At 45.0% G+C, this 18,107-nt stretch overlaps 4 protein-coding genes across 4 annotated transcripts; 2 read left to right on the top strand and 2 right to left on the bottom strand.

Moving 5' to 3' along the window:
- Positions 1-351: 351 nt before the first annotated feature.
- I203_103494 (uncharacterized protein) lies at positions 352-5,369 on the bottom strand (the record flags this gene model as incomplete). Its single annotated transcript, XM_065517328.1, has 10 exons — positions 352-516; positions 637-2,156; positions 2,222-2,243; positions 2,315-2,808; positions 2,873-3,154; positions 3,245-3,395; positions 3,464-3,544; positions 3,630-4,205; positions 4,276-4,381; positions 4,444-5,369. The coding sequence occupies 10 exons, from the start codon at positions 5,367-5,369 to the stop codon at positions 352-354; spliced, it is 4,323 nt and encodes a 1,440-aa protein (XP_065374146.1).
- Positions 5,370-6,306: 937 nt separating this feature from the next.
- Positions 6,307-9,665, top strand: I203_103493 (uncharacterized protein; the record flags this gene model as incomplete). The annotated part of the gene is made up of 5 exons (XM_019147704.1): positions 6,307-7,292; positions 7,358-7,445; positions 7,503-7,584; positions 7,641-7,965; positions 8,033-9,665. The coding sequence occupies 5 exons, from the start codon at positions 6,307-6,309 to the stop codon at positions 9,663-9,665; spliced, it is 3,114 nt and encodes a 1,037-aa protein (XP_019003369.1).
- Positions 9,666-10,717: 1,052 nt separating this feature from the next.
- On the top strand, positions 10,718-11,512 carry I203_103492 (uncharacterized protein; the record flags this gene model as incomplete). The annotated part of the gene is made up of 1 exon (XM_019147705.1): positions 10,718-11,512. The coding sequence occupies one exon, from the start codon at positions 10,718-10,720 to the stop codon at positions 11,510-11,512; it is 795 nt and encodes a 264-aa protein (XP_019003370.1).
- A 1,801-nt stretch (positions 11,513-13,313) lies between these two features.
- Positions 13,314-17,894, bottom strand: I203_103491 (uncharacterized protein; the record flags this gene model as incomplete). The annotated part of the gene is made up of 15 exons (XM_019147706.1): positions 13,314-13,548; positions 13,624-13,727; positions 13,870-14,027; positions 14,095-14,223; positions 14,287-14,366; positions 14,447-14,658; positions 14,769-14,983; positions 15,053-15,148; positions 15,219-16,613; positions 16,669-16,809; positions 16,871-17,073; positions 17,127-17,241; positions 17,307-17,414; positions 17,473-17,592; positions 17,672-17,894. The coding sequence occupies 15 exons, from the start codon at positions 17,892-17,894 to the stop codon at positions 13,314-13,316; spliced, it is 3,534 nt and encodes a 1,177-aa protein (XP_019003371.1).
- Between the last annotated feature and the right edge of the window lie 213 nt (positions 17,895-18,107).

The raw sequence follows: 18,107 nt of genomic DNA, 5'->3' as shown, positions 1-18,107 counted from the left end.
ATAATCTCACCGTTCGACCATTCGGAAATCTGTAGACGAAGTGTTTTTCTATCATCGAGAGGGTTTCCCAGAAAGACCTGCGACACTGTTATCAGTTGGAGCGGTCAATCATTGTCGACAGAAAACTTCGTCATAGAAGTGTTGGGGACAGCAGAACCGAGAAAATGACACTTATCCTATCATACTTGGTGCGTTATACTTCATCGATAATCGTGTATTTCATAAATACTAATGCTCATGCTGAAGTCATATATACAAATTAGGTCGTTACAACACAATAATGAACATGTCAAGTGAAACCCAAGACAACGCCCATTCAATCAACGGAAGACGATATATTCCTACACTGCATTACATCTTCGAAATACCTTCACGTTCAACTTCCAAATCCGCTCCTCTGCTCCTACTCTGATCTTTATTCCCTCCACTATGCGCCGCAGAATATACTTTGGAACTGAATTTATCTTTGACATAACGGCCGGTCCGAGCGATCTTGAGTTGGAAGATACCTTTGTGCTGTGGATGGTGAAGTCGTATTAAAGGCAGAAATCGGTAATAGATCAATAATGAAAGATGAACTGTCAGTACAATTACGAGCATGCAACCCTGTACTTTGTCAATAATACTTGTACTTACCCGTTTATGCAAAGCATGCGAATGAGCTCTCCTCTCCGACATCTTCTTTTCCACCTCCAATTCATCTTCAGAGTCATCCACCAAATCTCTCTTCCCGTCCTCATCCTCATTATCTTCTTCTTCAACATCACTACCACTATCTCCACTATCACTACCACCTTCATCTTGTTCTTCACCATCAGAATCACTCTTCCCATCTATCGCTTCCAATTCACTCCTAACCCTCTCACCTTCATTCATCTTATCCCAACCCATTTCCACTTCTCTTTCGCTCTCCCAGACTTCATATACCCTCTTGAACCTCATATCTCTTTTAGCCACTTTCCTATGCACTCTACTAACTCCAGGTATAATCTTAAACTTCACTTCAGCATACCCCAACAACGGTACTCCGTTGACTCCACTACGAGAGGTTCTTGTAGAATTGATGGAAGACCCTGAGATAGATTTCGACCTTTCTCTGATGGAAGCAGGTGAATCAGGCCATGATCTCCTTTCTGCAATTCTTCTTCTAAAACTTGGTTTCCTCTCCACTCCCACACTTAAAGGTGGACTCATCAATCTTCCCTCGCCCTCGTCTGTCCCATCATCATCCTCTTGATCCAGTAATTCTTGAGATCTCATAACTTTTTCTACATTTTCAGTACCCCAAATCCCGATTTTACAATCTCCATTTCCATCCAGCATCTTCCTCAGATTGACCAATCCGATGCCCATTATCCTCTTCTTCTTCAACACACTCGATCGTTGAATCAACGTAACGAGTAACGAACATGAATGTCTATACATCATAGCTAATCTTACATGCTTAGAGCTCAGATCAAATTCCATTTCTATCTCTTCATCTAAAGATACTTTTGAAGGAGATTGTATTCTTTCTAAACTTGTTCTAGCTGATGTAGGGGTATTCGTAGTTGAAGATGATACTTGATCGGATGAAGTACTTAATTCGTACTTATCTGAATCTGTCGAAAGTATGACTGTTAAACCTTTTTCGGACTGTGGTCCAATACCAAGTGAACTAAAAGCTAAACCCTTCAATCGGAATGTGGCAACTTCATATCCTGATATACCTCTAGGTAATTCCATATCGAGAGGTTTCCAAAGTAACGATATCCTAATTCTACCCCAGCCTAATCCACCTACTAGAGGGAACCACCTTGTAAATTGACTTCTAGTCTTGAAGGCTTCTTTAAGTGGTATAACCACTATACCAAGTATCGGATCATGTTCCCTATTCCTTTCGTCCCGTACGACGAAAACAACCTTGCTTTCCGTCCAATCTCTTACGAAGCGTTCGCTTACTGCGTTGAAATATGGTAGAGGCGTGACTTGTTTGGTACGAGTACGGTAAATGAGCTTATCGTTTAGGTGAACTTCGCAGTATGATGAAGGTGGGTCAGGATTTTCTACCGGAGTGCGATCAGTCAGTGATTCCAGGGCGGGTTTACCACCTGCCGGGGAGTTTCTTGAGGTGGTATGGGAAGAGTAGGTTCCTGATAGGGGTTCAACTTCGAGATCTGCGGAGTACACGTGAGCAAAATCACTTCGTTCACATTCTTGGCGTGACTTAGTGAGGACTCACCTATACACTGATGGACATGGAACTGTTAATCACACACCATACATTAGCTCTTTCCGTTTATGATGCGGACAGTAGTGAAGACACCACACTCACCTGCAATATCCCACTTCTGTATCCTTCATCAGGTTTCTCCTCAGCTTCCAGCCTATCCCTCTCTTTCTCACCATTAAACCAAGCCGATGTCTCTTTTCTCTTCTCTTGTCGAAGCTTGTACCACTTCTCATCGTTCTTATCTATAATTTTACTGAGCATCTCCATCCAAAATGGTACTTGGTGAATCTCAGGCGGATTGATATCATCTTGAAGGGCATTAGTCTCCATTGAACGTTTCTTGATCTTCTCAGAGGACATTTGCCATAATCCGTGAAACTGGACAGACCATTTCAATCTTCCTGAACATTTCATACCCGGTGTATCCTCTTTGAGGTCGTCTGTCTTGAAAAACAATTTGGATGAATGAGTATCGACCAAATCTGATATATCCACTTCAACCACTCCCAATGCGTCATCCGCGGAGAATCGATCAGAGTCGCACGCTTTAATTCGTAATCTTTCGCCAGCTTCGATCGCATCGGACGATACCAGGACTAAAGCATGAGACTCTCTTATCAGCTGTCTTACATGGCACTTCTTGTATGAACCAGTACTTACCAAACGCCTCTTCCTCCCATTTCGGATCCCTACTATCCCTAATAGTCCTCGTACTAAACACCGGTTTGTGATATTTACTCATCCCGATCGATACGTATGGATCACACGATCCCATCGTATCGACTTTGGGCAAGTCCTCAGCGCTGTGGATTATTATTCTCAACACACCTATATTGGTGGTTCGCAAGGCACTTTCTTGACCAAGCAGTAGTCGATCGAGGTCGAGGGTATAAGATTGAGGGGATACAAAAGCTGAGGCTACTTCCGTTATCGACTGTTTGACTGAACAAAGCAGTCAGCATCGGATTTTAATGCATGTCTTTCATGTGTGCCCAAGAGTGAGGTGAAACAAGGGAAAAGAAGATGGCTCACCATATTGCTTCATTCCCGGTAACTCCATAGCGTTGAAGGCTCCCTTCTTAAGTGGTTGAGCAGATACATCGTATTCTGGCAACTTGGGAAATGAGAATGTACCGGTTCTGACGAAAGGTGGTGTAGCAGAGAGTAGTAATCGTAGATTCACCTGATTATCATCAGACGATGTGAGCTGCTTAAATCCATGATAGTGTATGTAGGCAGAATAAAGCTTACAATCCCTTTAATTGATAGCACATCGATGTAAACTGGTATCTCAGATCCTGCTACTCCTTTTATTCCCCATCCAAAATATGCCTGTGATATATGATGAACGTAATCAATATATGTCATCCTAGAAAGCTCTCTTTCTGGAAGTGACGAGTCAGATTATCGAACCTACCAAACAATGTAATCCTCTTCCCTTCTTCTCAGCATCCCTAGACCTTCTATATTCGAAGCCGATTTGATAATTCACATACTGACCAGCGTTCGGATCATCCTCGTTCATATTAAACGTCTCATTATTCTCTCCAACATGCTTTCTCTGTCCATTAACGCCTTGTTCTTGTTCGTGTTGTCGCAGATCATCACTCCCATCTATTTTATTTTGGTGATCCATCGGTGCTCCCTTCCTAGAGACTCTTTGTAATATTTTATCTCTTTTCCTTCTTCTCACTGCCTCTTTGGCCTGTTCATCCGCCCCATAAGTAGTCGACCCGCCACTGGAAGTAGTAGATCTAGATGTATTCATCTCTGTACTACCTTCTACGGAGACACACGATACACTCGATGTATTTCTGTTGTGTTTCGCTTTTCCGTTTTCCGATTTGCCCCTTTCCCTCTTTCGCAAGACGTTCTTGACGGGTTCTTCGGGCACTGATAAAGATGAGAACCATTCTTCGTCCGATATAGGAATAAGAGAGGTGAGTAAGACGGGTTGTGAACCTAGGGCAGGCGAGGTGAGTCTGACAGATGTCTAAGTTTCATTTTGAAGCATATCAGCTAGACTTAAGATTAGGTTTGATATGAGCAGGTGTGGTACTTACCACCACAGGAGGCACTTGTCCCGCTAGAGCATCTTCCATCAGATCCACAAAAGGCGTCAGGACATCTGTCGAGATCAATGGGAACAAAGCATACAAAGCGTGATTCCTTGGTAGCACATCCACAGTTTTAGTCATACCGATATATGCATGAGGGAAATGTTGACTCACAGCCATTCCACGGCCTCTTTGCCGGCGGCTCGATTGCTTCTCGAGGCTCCCGGATCTTCAGGTTCCTCTTTTCTCAACGTCTCCTCAGCGGTCTTTTCCAATTTTTTCATCCCCATGTAGCCCAGTATGCCAAAAATGAGTAATGTTACAAAGGATACTCTCATATAGGCTAGGCAGACCATCGATATGCTCCATACCATCGGTCCCAGGGTGGGTACAGTTGATAAAGCTACATTGGTGGTTCGTGAGTTCCTGAGTGGGAGAGGAGGAGGGTTGGGTTTACGAAGTGGTAAAGGAGGTGGAACGGGTGATGAATGTGGTTCTCTTTGATCAGTCACCGGTCGAGGAGGTGTTTGCGAGATACCTGCATCGGCATTGTCAGAGGGAGAGGGTGGTCTTGGTGTCTTCATCTCTTCAACTGATTGACCGAAAGAGAGGCTCGAGGGTGAAGTAGGTGAATTAGGCTGAGAGTCAGGAGGTGTAGCTGGAGTGATAGCTACAGTCACAGGAGAAGTCACCTCGCTCGATGAAGGTGAAGTCAAAACTCCATCAGCGATTGCAATCGATGTAGGTGGATCATCTGGAATCGGTACTGGGTTGGAAATTACTCTAGAATTCCCTTCGTTCACTAAGATAGGTTCTGGAATTGGCTTCGATACTGATGGTACACGGGGCGGTAAAGGTGGAGGTAGAATGATGTAGTCTGACATAACTGAAGCGAGAGGGCGAGGATGGTCTGCTTCATCATGGGCAAGCTTTGTGGCGTCAGGGGTGCGAGAAGTCGAAGGTGATTTGGAAGGAAGAGGAGGAGGTTCGGCGGCTACAGGTTCAGATATAGGTGGTCCCGGCTCTGTATCTGCATGTGGAGGTTGAGGTGTTGGTGTAGGTCTCCGTGGAGGTAGAGGAGGTGGTTTTGGCAATGACATGTCTATTCAAGTTATCGTTGACATGTTAAGTGCAGAATAAGAAAGGTGAACAAGAAATGGGATGTTCGTCGTCGGGTGGTTCGTTGAGGCGGTGATGGGCGATCGGTGACGTCGAAGACAGGATCAAACGTCAAGCTGAAAGGATGAAAGGAAGCGGTACTCGTAGAGAAGAAGAAGAAGAAGCTGCCAGTCAGACACGAGATGAAAATACTTGTTTGGCGATGCGCAGTAACTGCAACTAGCCGTAGCCATCCGAAATATCGATATCAATGACGTACACAGCTCTCTCGATAAGATCACCCACGTGTCCAGAAAGTAACCGCCTGCCCCCGTACACGTACATCCGGATCTAACCAAACCAAATGACAAACGGAACGATTGAAAACACTCGGTCAATACGAATGAATACTCATACTCATACACATGTACACATTATGTCCATCCCACCATTCACGATCACATATACCAAGGGGAACAAAGAGACACGGCCGATGATCATCGACATGAGGAACAATAAGGTAGAACCGACTGATGGGTATACGCGCTATGTCCTCGTACCCGTCAACCCTCCTTTGTCTCCTTTTGTGTCCCTCACCATGTCAGATATCTCCTACTAACACGACTCAAACGCGTGTACATATGAACAGTAGCATCGTGGCATGATATGCATGCGCTTTCTCATCTCATCTTGTCTGCTGTTCGCTCCTGTTCTCTTGTCTTGCTCATTTCCTCCCCATCCTACAGGAACACGCCCCTACTCACTGATTCACAGACTGATTCGTCATAGAGCGATCAATGCGCACATGAAAAACATAACATCAATCAATTCACACACAACAAAGCACAAACAGGTACACAATCACCTCACTCCCCGAGTCACTCAACATCCTCTTCTCTCCCTCTCTTTCTCCTTTCATTCTCGATCTAAATCATAGAAATGACCTTTGGGATGAACAATCAACTACATCATAGTCCAGCTCCCGACTCCAACCCCACTATGACTCGAGATGAGATTCCGAGTCGATCAGGTAAGACTGACCGTCAGAGACCACAAGGGATCATCGACGTCACTTCATCTGCATCCACCCCTACTCCCAATGCTCTATCTCCAACTACGTCAAGCACTCAAATATCCATCATGAACAACTCTCACATTTACTCTCCTTCCAAACCCAAACCAAAAAGAAGATCATGGTTCTCTTTGAGACGTACCAAACAGCTTATCGATCAATCGAATCAAACTACCTCCATACCTGAAGAAAATCATTTGATCACCCCCCTTCCCCCTCCATCAGCTTGGAACGGTCAACCAGAAGAGAGATTGCGACCTATCCAATTCCAACCTAATAGAATACAGACATTATACGTTACGAAATCGGAGAGAGATTTATACCTCGCAGCGATGTCTCAACTAGATCAGGCTCCTCCACCATTACCGTTGTGGTCAGACCGTGCACCTGAACTCCCAAAGTTGAACACCCAACTGACACCACTCAAAGCTCCCAGTATACCCAATGGGTCGATAGGAAGATCAGGTGGTCATGCGAGGAGTATATCGGAAGGTGGATCAACAGCTTTTCATCCACTCACTTCACGACCTCTTTCACCTAAGTTGGTCACATCACCTCAAATGGGTAGATCAGGGTTGATGGTCAGAGATGAGTTTAGACGTACCGCACCTCCACAACAATCAAAACACGCTTTGATGGCTTTCATCCCACCCTCGGGATTACGATTGACAGGTTTCCCACCGAGTGCGATTAGCGCGGTGGATCTTGTATTGCAAGAAAATTGGGATCAGGGAATAGCAGTCAGAAGTGAAAGTGCAGAAAGTTTAGGTGAGAGGAAAGAAGATGATGAGTTCACTTGGAAAGTTGAAATGGAAGGAAAGGTATGGAAAAGAAAAGGTTCTCAGGAATTAGAGTGAGCTTCCGGGTGCGGCTTGAGCTCACAACTCCCAACTCCAAGCTGATGAAGTGATAATTTAGTTCGATACGCCTTTTAATCGCTTTGATGTCTATTTTAGGTATTCATGGGTGGACTTTGGTTGAGAATGTACAAGCTGGAGGCTCCAAAGTAAGCCTCGATGAGAAAGACCAAGAAACGATAGCTTAAAATTCACCTCACCCGCAGAAAGACGCCCATAATCTCCTTTTCTCGTATTCACCTGAAACCTCTATAAACCCGCCGCTGTTCTTCGCTCTTTCCTTACCATGTGAGCAAGCTGTCACCAATTCCTGCAATTGACCTACAGCTGATGATTCAACTTAGTACCTGACAGGTTATCTCTTATCTGCCCACCACGAAAGGTAACGCCAGCTATCATCTCGGCCTTACGAGAAGCTATTATCTCGAGTCCGGCTAAAATGTACAAACATGCTCGAGAAGGGACGGCTGCGACTGGTGTGACCGTCACGTCCGATACCAATGGCTCGTTGAACGAAGGAAGATCTAAATCACCCAAAATCAGTTGGAAAGGGTATGACCCGAGGGGTATAAAGCTGGAGGGATGGGTACATGATGGTGTATATAGATTTTGGATCGATGGAATGAGAAGATGGCTAGGTGGGACTGTCAAGAGAAAAGTTGTCGAAAGGTGAACTGTCTCTTCACCACATCGGTAAAAGTTTAGCTCAAGAGCTGACAGATGCTACGCTATTTAGCCTTCATCCCAACCTAGTCATCGCGATCATCAACAACATCACCAACCTGCATTTTGAACTCGCCGCATCCATTCTTCTTCTTCCCATTGCAAAAGGCCGAGATGTCTTTATCTTCTCATCATTACCCTCATCAGGTCTCTCGGTGGTAGACTCCTATGTTCCCAAAGCACCTTCCATCGCAGGTACAGAATCGCCCGTCTTGGTATCTCCGATGGCATCTGTGCCAGTACAAGATCTCCCAGATGATCCTAGAGAGATCGATCCTGATAATCGACAACTACCATGGACATCTGTAGTGAACAATCAAGCTAGACCACCTTCTCCTGTGAAAAGTAGTAGACCTCCGCCCTCGTCTACAGGGAACATGTCCAACGATAACTCCAGGAAGAGAACAGCCAGTAGAGAGTCATCCAAACCGCTCTTAGCTGCACCTTCCGCCTCTGCGAACTCCACTCCCAAACATAAAAATGTATTACTCAAGCAGAATTCTCTACAAAGACGAAGATCATCTTCAGCGAATGGGAATCATTCACAACCTCCTTCAGCGATTGGACATGGTAATGGTAATGACAGACATTCGGTCGATGGTCGACATTCAACTCAAGATACTTATCAACCTTCGCAAGACGACAGCAGACAGTTCAAAGTAATGAATCCCGATGATGCTTCCGAACGATGGAGTTTCATTGACCCGCCTCCCAATGTCGGTAAATTGGGAGTAACAATGTTCGATACGACAGGTGGACATGTCCATCAATACCTTCCTCCTCAAACTGCAGGTAGAACATCAGGGGAAGATGATTCCAGAGACAAGCACAATTCGTCGATATATGCAGATGCTCCGACCAAACCTGTACGATTGATTCCTATTCAGAACGATCAACCCACCCGACACGTGAATAGGGGGATCTTAGAAAGCACATCGCCGGAATCGGAATTGGGTTTCGGCGAAAATGATACTCAATCTGATCTCAACCATGCCAATCCCATTACAAAGCCTTTAGCATTGGGTCAACCGATTGATAGGGATTATCGTGAGGATGATCATGGGGGCAACGATGGAATGATGATTGGTAAGATGCCTTTGAAAGATAGCGACTCGCCTGAAAGAAGAGGCAGACAGAATATAGTCGATCTTGGAAGTGCCATACAAAGTGTTCATGGTAGTGTAGGGTATCTGCAAAGTATGATCTCAGGTATTTCAGGACATCATGGCAAGAGGCTATCAGTGGATTTAGATAATGTACAACAACAGCAGCAACAAGCAACTCAAGGATCGAAAGCTTCGAACGCTGTTCCTAAACCTGAAATAGTAATTATAAACCCTTCATCTCATAATCATAGTAGTGGAAAATCATGTCAAGATCATACACCTCCACCATTACCTTCTCGACCTCACCCTGATCATATACCCGAATCTACCTTACCTATTTCGACATCTCCTACTAGGACTCAACCTACCGAAGAGGAAGTAGCTAGACAACGAAATAAGTATCTTGAATGGGAGAGGAAAGGGAAAGTGAAGAATGGGATGAGAAGGATATGGGATGAAGATGAGAATTCATGGAGAGATATTCCGATCTCACATGGTGAGGGGGTAGGCAGTGGGAGAACGAAAGTGACTTTGGGATGAAGGATATTACATACTGTACATAGAGTAATGTCCTTTCTCAGCGGAAGGGAATATTTGAAATATGATATGGTAGTACAGGTGCGAGAGAGTACTCGTCAAATTGAGCGCGGTGAATTTCAAGGATCGCGTATCGTAAACTGTACATCATAACAGCGTAGATAGAAAGCACTTGAAGATAGAATTCATATGTCTGTTTATAGTCGATTCCGCATTTGACATAGATGAATATGTGGATATAATGAATAATGACACTCAACAGCATCGCGTGAGGGTGCAAATTCAGAGCAAATTCCGGACGAGATCGAATTGAGGTAGACTCTGAAGTGTGCTGAATACAGCCATGATCGTCACTCGTTGACAAGTCCCAGTAGATCAGATCGAACCCGATCGTGCTATTCATATTTTACGGAAATTACTAGATCAGAGGGCTTGATTTGTGCTTGACATATTTATATCCATGAACAATCTTTGATGTCGAAACCATGCATTCTCTCGTCCTCCGATCCGTTCATCTCAGTTGAATTCTGAGTGACGTCGAGCAAAACAGAAGCTCTATTCAGGAATTCTACATGATTGTGTATTGAGCTGACATCCATTCATATGACCCGAAGAGACATCACAAAGGACTAGCCCTTATTTATATTCCTATCCTCTTATCCTATCATGTCCTAACGAAGTGCATATCGCCAAGCATTCTACCTTTTTGATCAGCTCCCTTCAAGCTTCCGAGCACTCCTTTCTTGGCGCATTGATTCTTCTAAAGCACTAATAGAAGGTATGTACTCTCGAAGTCCTAAAAGCTGTACCCGGGATTTGTACAAGCAGAAAGGTTTTTCGAAGTGTATATGACTGCTCCTTTCTGAACGATCTATCCATCAGAAGACATATTTCAGTCTCTGAATGAAAGGGGAGGTCTTCAAGATTCTATGCAAGTTGTGTGCATAATCGCTTTATACATAGATACATAACTACAACTGATTACCTTGAAGGGTTTCTGCATCTCTTCATTTACTCTATCGTATATTCAGTATATTCAGAGCACGCCGAACAACATGGCTTCATCTCAACCCCTTGACTATACTCATGTACTTAGTGATGTGTCCACTTATGCCGAGATCAGCAATATAGACTATGATGGCCAAAACGATACATACTCCTTCACTATCAACAACATAGTAGGTGAAAGGACAAACGCGGCGGATCCAGATCCTACCGAATTCTTCGAAAGAATACAAGGTCAATCCGCTTACTTGAACTTCGACCGGGGAAGTGGCAGCTCAAAATATACCGTCCATGTACCCAAAGCTAATGTTCCAGAGTGGGAAAGAACCCATTGGAATATGTCCTGCGATGGTCGATTGGCGAATACTATCACCTGGTTCTGTGCCAATCCTTCAGAGGATCCTGATGCAGTCACTATCTGCCTTCAAACGAAACTGTCAAATGTTCCTCGTGGCAGTACAAGCCCCGAACTGGCAAGGCTGCTATCTGATATGAGGCGACTTCCTCAAGGTCGGACAGTAGATGTGAAGTTGAATTATTGCTTCTGCCACATCTCCCAAGCGGGCGATACCGCTATTTCATGCGAAGATCTACAACCAAGAAGATTTCAATCTCCTGAATCTGAGCATTTCCAAGCCATTCAAAATTCCTTTGTAGGAAGCTTTATGCGATTTACTCAAGATCCGTACGATCCAGAGCTGTACCTCGTCACGACGTACACCGAGGACGATAGGGAAGATGAGCATTTCTGGATGAAGCGCGATTTCGTGAAGAGAATTAAGGTTGACATCCCCAATAGAACCCGTGAGGCAAGTGGATCGATCGGAATGTTGCACAATGATTGAACGAGAGCTTGCCAGGCATGCGCCTTTACCTTATGAGTGACATCCTTTTCGATGAATACTGTAACTGTCAAACATAAAAGACTGAGAGTGAGACAAGAGGAGGCTCGGTCTCCTACGACCAAAGATGATGCTGAGTTGAGCTACATCGTCCCGAAGTATAGGACATAACTACTTGTACATAGCACTGGTCAGAAGGTGTTTTGTCGCGAGGAATCGAATGGGATTAGCATATCTACCCATCGTATCGTATTTTCGGTCTTACTTATTCGACCTTCTCTGGATCAAATACACAAACAGGTGTTAGCATCGAGCCTTTTCGGTAACAGTGCAGGGAAGTGATAGAAATGCCTTGGCCCGAGACCTTCCTTTCAGCTTTGCAAACTGGTCTACTCACGGCGTGACATCATTTGTCCGGTGAGGACGATGTGCCACCCGCATCGCTCTCCCATGTCTCCTTTGCATTGTACGTAAGGGAAGAGATGGAAGACATCAGTGGCGGTACACACGATCCCTCAGACCTCGACATTCGTACGTGGTTCCTTCAGAGTCTGACTACTCGAATCTCCTTCTTGGCAAGAGACTGGCCGGGTCTGTAGATAGCATCTGTGAGATATGCCGATACAGTATCTATCGTGAGAACCTTCTCACTCTCTATCGCCGATTACACATAACCTTGTCAATGAAAGTACCGTCTTCCGCCATCGCCACTTGACAATCTCACCATGGCCTCATTTCAACCAAGTGAGGACGTAACTTCCGCCAAGGTCATTTTGAGTATGTCTCAACTTAATCACCTACATGGAGGAGACAGTGATAACTTCAGCTTCAAAGTCGATTCCATTCATGGCGATCCTTCTTTTCTCCTTGCCAACGATCCCAGTGCTGTAGCAAGGATCCAAGAGGACCTCACAAACTAGACCGTCATATGCGCTCTACCAGGTCCAGCTGACCATGAATGGACGCAATACTTCATGAGTGCAAATAATCCTCGCAAGTGTATAGAATGTGACAAGGGCACTCTGAACCAACTGGAGTCTTTAATGACGTCTTTTCAAACAGAAGAAGAAGTGAGTGCGAATGTCACTATCGCTCTCATGAGGTGGACCACATTTCCCAGCACCAATAGCGGCTCTGAGCCCATCTCTGCTGATATTTCATGGTATACGAATCTTATGGATGGAAGCGTCACATTCAGATTCGAATCAATTCGTTTAAACTTTGACTCTGTACATCCTTCCGGTCGACAATCGATTCATAACTTCGATTACATGAAAAGAGAACTAGAAGAAACATTTTGGAGAATGTCCAGTCAACCTTCACCCTCCGGTCAATACCTTTTAGAGGACACGACCTCCTCTACACGTGGTGATCGGACCAATCACCCATTTGATTTCGGCATTGATCAGGAATTTCTCAACAGCCTGAATGCACTTGACGGAGGTTTCGGCCTGGCCAAAGGGGAACAGTCACTGGTCGGTTGATATCCACAGACCATAATGTCAGCAAGTACGTGGGCGTAAGCCATTCGCACACAATGGACTAATATTATCATGCATCACGACACACTAAGGAGACATTTCGTTTAGATCCTACATCTCTGCAATATCTCAGTACTGTATGTATATCATCCAGAATCCCTGCCTCATCTTCTACGATCCATCAAAGTCATCTGTACTATATGGATGGATACTTGTGGAATAGCAAAGATGCATAACTTTCATTCCTCCCATCATTCCAATCAATCAGCATGACCCAAAACTCCAGACTCGTTTAATAGTAAATGAGAACGCATATCATCTAATTATCGTTCATCCTCAGCGAATATATGATCCACTCCAATTTCATCCCAATTAGCTCTTTCCCTCTCATGCCAGAATGCCACTTCCCCATCATCCGATCGTTTAGGTAACCATAATCTCTCTCCTGAATCCGCATCCACGGAGGATGTGAACCATCTCGGTTCGTGAGGTGGGAGTTTACCTTCAGCACGGAGTTTTCGGGTTGTACGTTGTTTTTCTTCGTTGAGTGTTTTTAGCCTGTACAAATCAAGGTATAAAGTCGTCAGCGATAGATTTTCGAAAGTATGAGATGTAGATAGGCTGAAGGCTCACTCTTGCGCTCTGTCATATTCTGCATTTTCGAATGCCCTTTGATCGGTTCGTAATCTACAATCTGTTGGTGCAAGATATTTCTTCAAATCTCCTGGTATGTCGTTCTATATGAAGACATTGACTGTGAGCAATTTCCACCATCGAATTTTGACATCGTAACGAGCGATCATGGCGAGCAATTTCAAGAAAATTCTTTTGTTTGATAATGACTTCCTAAATGTGATAGAAGACATAACCTGAACTCACCAAAGTAACAGCGAACGGAGTCAAGTTGAAAGGCGCCTTAGGTTTCTCACTATTCCTCCATAATAGCAAGTACTCTTTCTGAGTAGGATGGAAAGTAGTGTCCACCTCTAAAGGAGCAGAAGTACCTGATTGCCTAGCGATAAGTTGCGTATCCCATCCTGGAGAATTCATATCGTTAGCTATCACTTCCTGTCGGGGCTCAGAGGCAGGGGAGAATTAGCTCACTTCCTGCAATGTCCCACGCTGTATTACCATTCGCGTCTACTACATTCCCCTTGATCTCGAATGCATCTTTACCTCTCCATCCACGGGGTTTGAACGTTAATGTACATGTTTCACCCGTTCGATGGTTGGCTGGATCACCGCATATCATCAGCTGAGCCCTCACCACCCATACTTGATGGAATAATTACTCACTGACGATGAGATCACCATAATGGTCAATCAAGGGTGTACCCATGATAAAGTTAGATACGTTGGTAGTGACTTTCTTCCATCTGTACAAAGAGATTAATCATCAGCTCTCTGATCCACGCGCTTGATACAGTTGAATTTGAGTAAGGTGACAAATGCTTACGAGTAATGTTCCACTACCAAACCTTCACCGTACTCATGATCCGCATCAGGATAGTCCAACCCTTGTTTTACCCATGATTTAGGTATGATCAGTTCAGCATGAGCCACACCGGTGGGTCTAATCTCGAATGATCTTCCCTGGAACTTGTTCTGAGCATCCACTTCTCCGTAGTATTTCCAGGTGGGCGATTCAGAGTAACATGCAGAGATTGGCTATTTCACCAATACCGCCACATCAGCCATAGAAAAGCAGTCATGGTTAAACAGAACGATCAGAGGGATACAGAAAAATGACCGGACACAGTGGACACCAGAAAACTCACTGGATGATGTGATACTTGTTCCGAAATATATCTATATCTATTCGGAATAGCATATTCGAAAGATTGCGATAACAACGGATTAAAAGGTTTGGCAATTCGACCGATGGTAGATGAATAGTTTGACATGGCGAATGCTCCGACAAAGGCTATTCTCTTGAGTGAATCTTGCTCGGAGGCAGCTACCGTCAAACAAGCATCGTACTCCATATCCTCCGCTATAAATCGAACCATTCAAGATCAGCGGTCTTTCCAGATGAGCATCGGCATATGAAAGCATAGCTCACCCATTCTCTGCAGCATCGATGTACATTCATTGAAGCTCACGGGGAAAGAAATCTTGGTGAGATCCTTTCCAACAGAAGACTTCAAGATACTCCATACTGTTCACATAGACATAATCAGCTTACTAGCCGTGGTTCAGTCCCTACCGCAATAACAGTGCGCACTCACAGCTGACCGAGGGTCTCTTATCATCATCAATGGGTAATCTATTTCTAACATGCAAGTAAGGTTCCAAGCTTTTCCTCGCCAAGTATTCCTTGATAGTTCCCTTTTGAGGCTGTTTCTGGACTTCCAGACTAAAGCTCTGTCTTTCCAGCGCAGTAGGTGTACCAGGCCTTTCTTTCTCTGGATGAGCGATACTTTCGTATAATTTCAAGTTCGGTATCGTACCAGTTTCGATTGCATCGAAAAATTCATCATCATCGTCTTCTTCCTCATCCGACTCAGCAGCCAATATCGCATTATGGGCTTCTTGGATATTCGGTATAGATGGTCGGGGAGTGATGGGCGGTTTGACAGGTACAGATGTTTTCTCAAGATCTTTGGTAGCTTGATTTAAAAGTTTCTGATCAACAACAGCAGTTCGGATTTCGGGGACCCCAGGAGAAGTAGGTAAACTAGGTAGATTATCTGACCCAGCCAAATTCGCTAATACTTCTTTAGCTTGTTTCAAAGCCTTTCGTTTCTTCTCGTTATCCTTGGCAGCTTCTGTCAACTGACGATCAGCCTCAGCCTGCTGCTGAGCGACAGTCAACATGTTTTCTTCCCACAGATGTCTAGCTTCCACTTCTCGTTGGATTCTGTTCAACAGGTATTTCTCCCTGTCATAGGTCATAATATTCTGGTGAGCGATCATGTTCGATAGACCAGACAGCGATTCCCTAAGAGCGTTCTTCACCGCTTGTTGACGAGATGAGGTTCTTGCCATATCTGCTCCTCCACCTCTGACGGGAGAGGCGTTGGTCGATGCAGGAGGAGTAACGATCGAGTCGACCAGCTGGATAGTCATTTCCAACTGGGCTTTGATACTTTGTGCGCCGAGATCAAAGGCTGTTTCGTGGGGTATACCAGCATGTTGATCACCACTACCTGTGATACTACCATTGTCTGCCCCTTCATATACTGATAAGATCTCCGTCGCATCGTCCTCGGTGAGATTGGTTCTTGAAGATGACAAGTCCCTTGTCCTGCTTCCCTCAGCTGTTGGAGCAGGGACACTAAGCCCACTCAGTCCAGTGGTGGATCGTTGTAATTTTGGACTAAGGAAGGCATCGGCTGCGGGTAACGCTTGTACAGATTGCTTGTCTTGATTCATGCTCATACTTCTCTTGGGTTGACCTTCCGAGTTCCCTTTCTTCTGGTAATATTCGATATTTAGCCGGATTGACTGAACCCATCTAGCAATCTCCGCTCGGTGGGCCGATTTTACGATAAATTTGGGCACGGATGATGACACTTTGGAATGAACCTCGAATCGCGATCCGTCGGTCGAAGGGTGCAGAGTTGCAACCGCCATCGCGATCGAACCTCTACACGCGACTTGTTCATCTTCTCGATTTCGGTCTAGCATACATCGTCAATGAGGCTGCGGTCATGGCGTAGAGGTGGATTGACTTACAATAGCTTAGAACACCGTTCTCCAGGACGAACCACCTTGTCCTCCATCCACTTCTATAATTCACCCATTTACTAAGAAATCCTCGAAGATCGGGTGGTCTGCCATCACTTTTGGCTTCTACCAGACTATCTTGGTTATTGACTAGGTAGAGCTGTGTCAGTCACGACCGTTACAATAATCGCTGAATTGCTGAGAAACTTACATTGTCTCAAGAACACCTTGATCCTCTCATCCGCGTTCTTCTCACCATCCAAAACTCTTCTACCCCTCTTGTCCCGCACAAATACATCTGCACCTCTCTTCACTGCTAACTCAACTAGTCTGAGGTCCCGTCGCCTAGCGGCTTCATGCAAGATGGAAGTACCGCTTCTTTCGTCCAACGCACTCAAGTTCAAGATGCCGGTCCTACGAGCACGTAAGCTGGAACGCTCTACGCAGCTGAGGAGGAGTCAGCTTACCTCGGTCCCTCGAGGAACTCAACCATATTCAAGCTTTCGTCGACTGAGCTTAGCGGACTAGAGATATATCCCGCTAATCTCGCGAGATATCTGAGTTGTAATTGACCTCGAGAGTCTACAAAATTATTACGGTTAGCATCAATCCGCTAACAGAACCTGGTGAGCATTATGACAACTGACCTTCGATCAGATGTGAGATCTCGGAAGTAGCGGAGCACTCTAATGCCGTTCTACCTTGTTCGTCCCGGACAGTATCATTGATCCTCGGATCGCTCAAGAGCACCTCGACTGACAGAAGGGCTATCAGCTTCAACATTAGACCCGAAGCGGATTAGACACGACTTACCAACTTCCGTTCTACCTATTTCGCTGGCAACATGTAACGGAGTAGTGGACGAACCAGGATTAACGGGTAAGTTGGGATTGGTTATGGCAGGTGATTGTAGGATTAGGTTTATGATCGGTACTATGATCATATACACACAAACAGACCAACGTTTAGATCAGCTGATATTTCCTCAAAAGTAAACAGAAAAATGATTTACCTGAAGCAACCCTCACTGCCATCCCCAACAATCTTCCAGCTTTGTCAAGATCTTCTTGACCCTCCACAGATTTGGCGGATGGCCTCAATTCGTCGAGGAATGGCTGTACCTCCGCTGCATTGTCCGAGCGTAGAGCAGAAAGGAGTCTGAAGTTGTATAATGCCGTGGCCGATGCTCCGGATGCTTGTGAAAGGAGCGTAGAGGATGATGCGCTGGTGGACATTTCTATCTCATAGCGTCAGAACAGTGAGGCGTGAAGAATGGATGGTGGGGGTACTCACTGCCTACGGTCGGGGATCTTTTAACCTCCCCGGACTGTCTGCTGAGTACAGGAGCGGGTATGCTGATGTTGCTGATGAGATACCGTTATCCCGGTTCAACAAGATAAGGATTTGCTTTTTGCTTATCAAAGTATGCTGTTGTGAGAGTGGCCAGT

Source organism: Kwoniella mangroviensis (genome assembly GCF_000507465.2).
Source record: "Kwoniella mangroviensis CBS 8507 chromosome 1 map unlocalized Ctg01, whole genome shotgun sequence".
Taxonomy (NCBI): Eukaryota; Fungi; Basidiomycota; class Tremellomycetes; order Tremellales; family Cryptococcaceae; genus Kwoniella; species Kwoniella mangrovensis.
The sequence above is the reverse complement of the archived record's forward strand: the minus strand, read 5'-3'. Positions and strand labels throughout refer to the sequence as shown.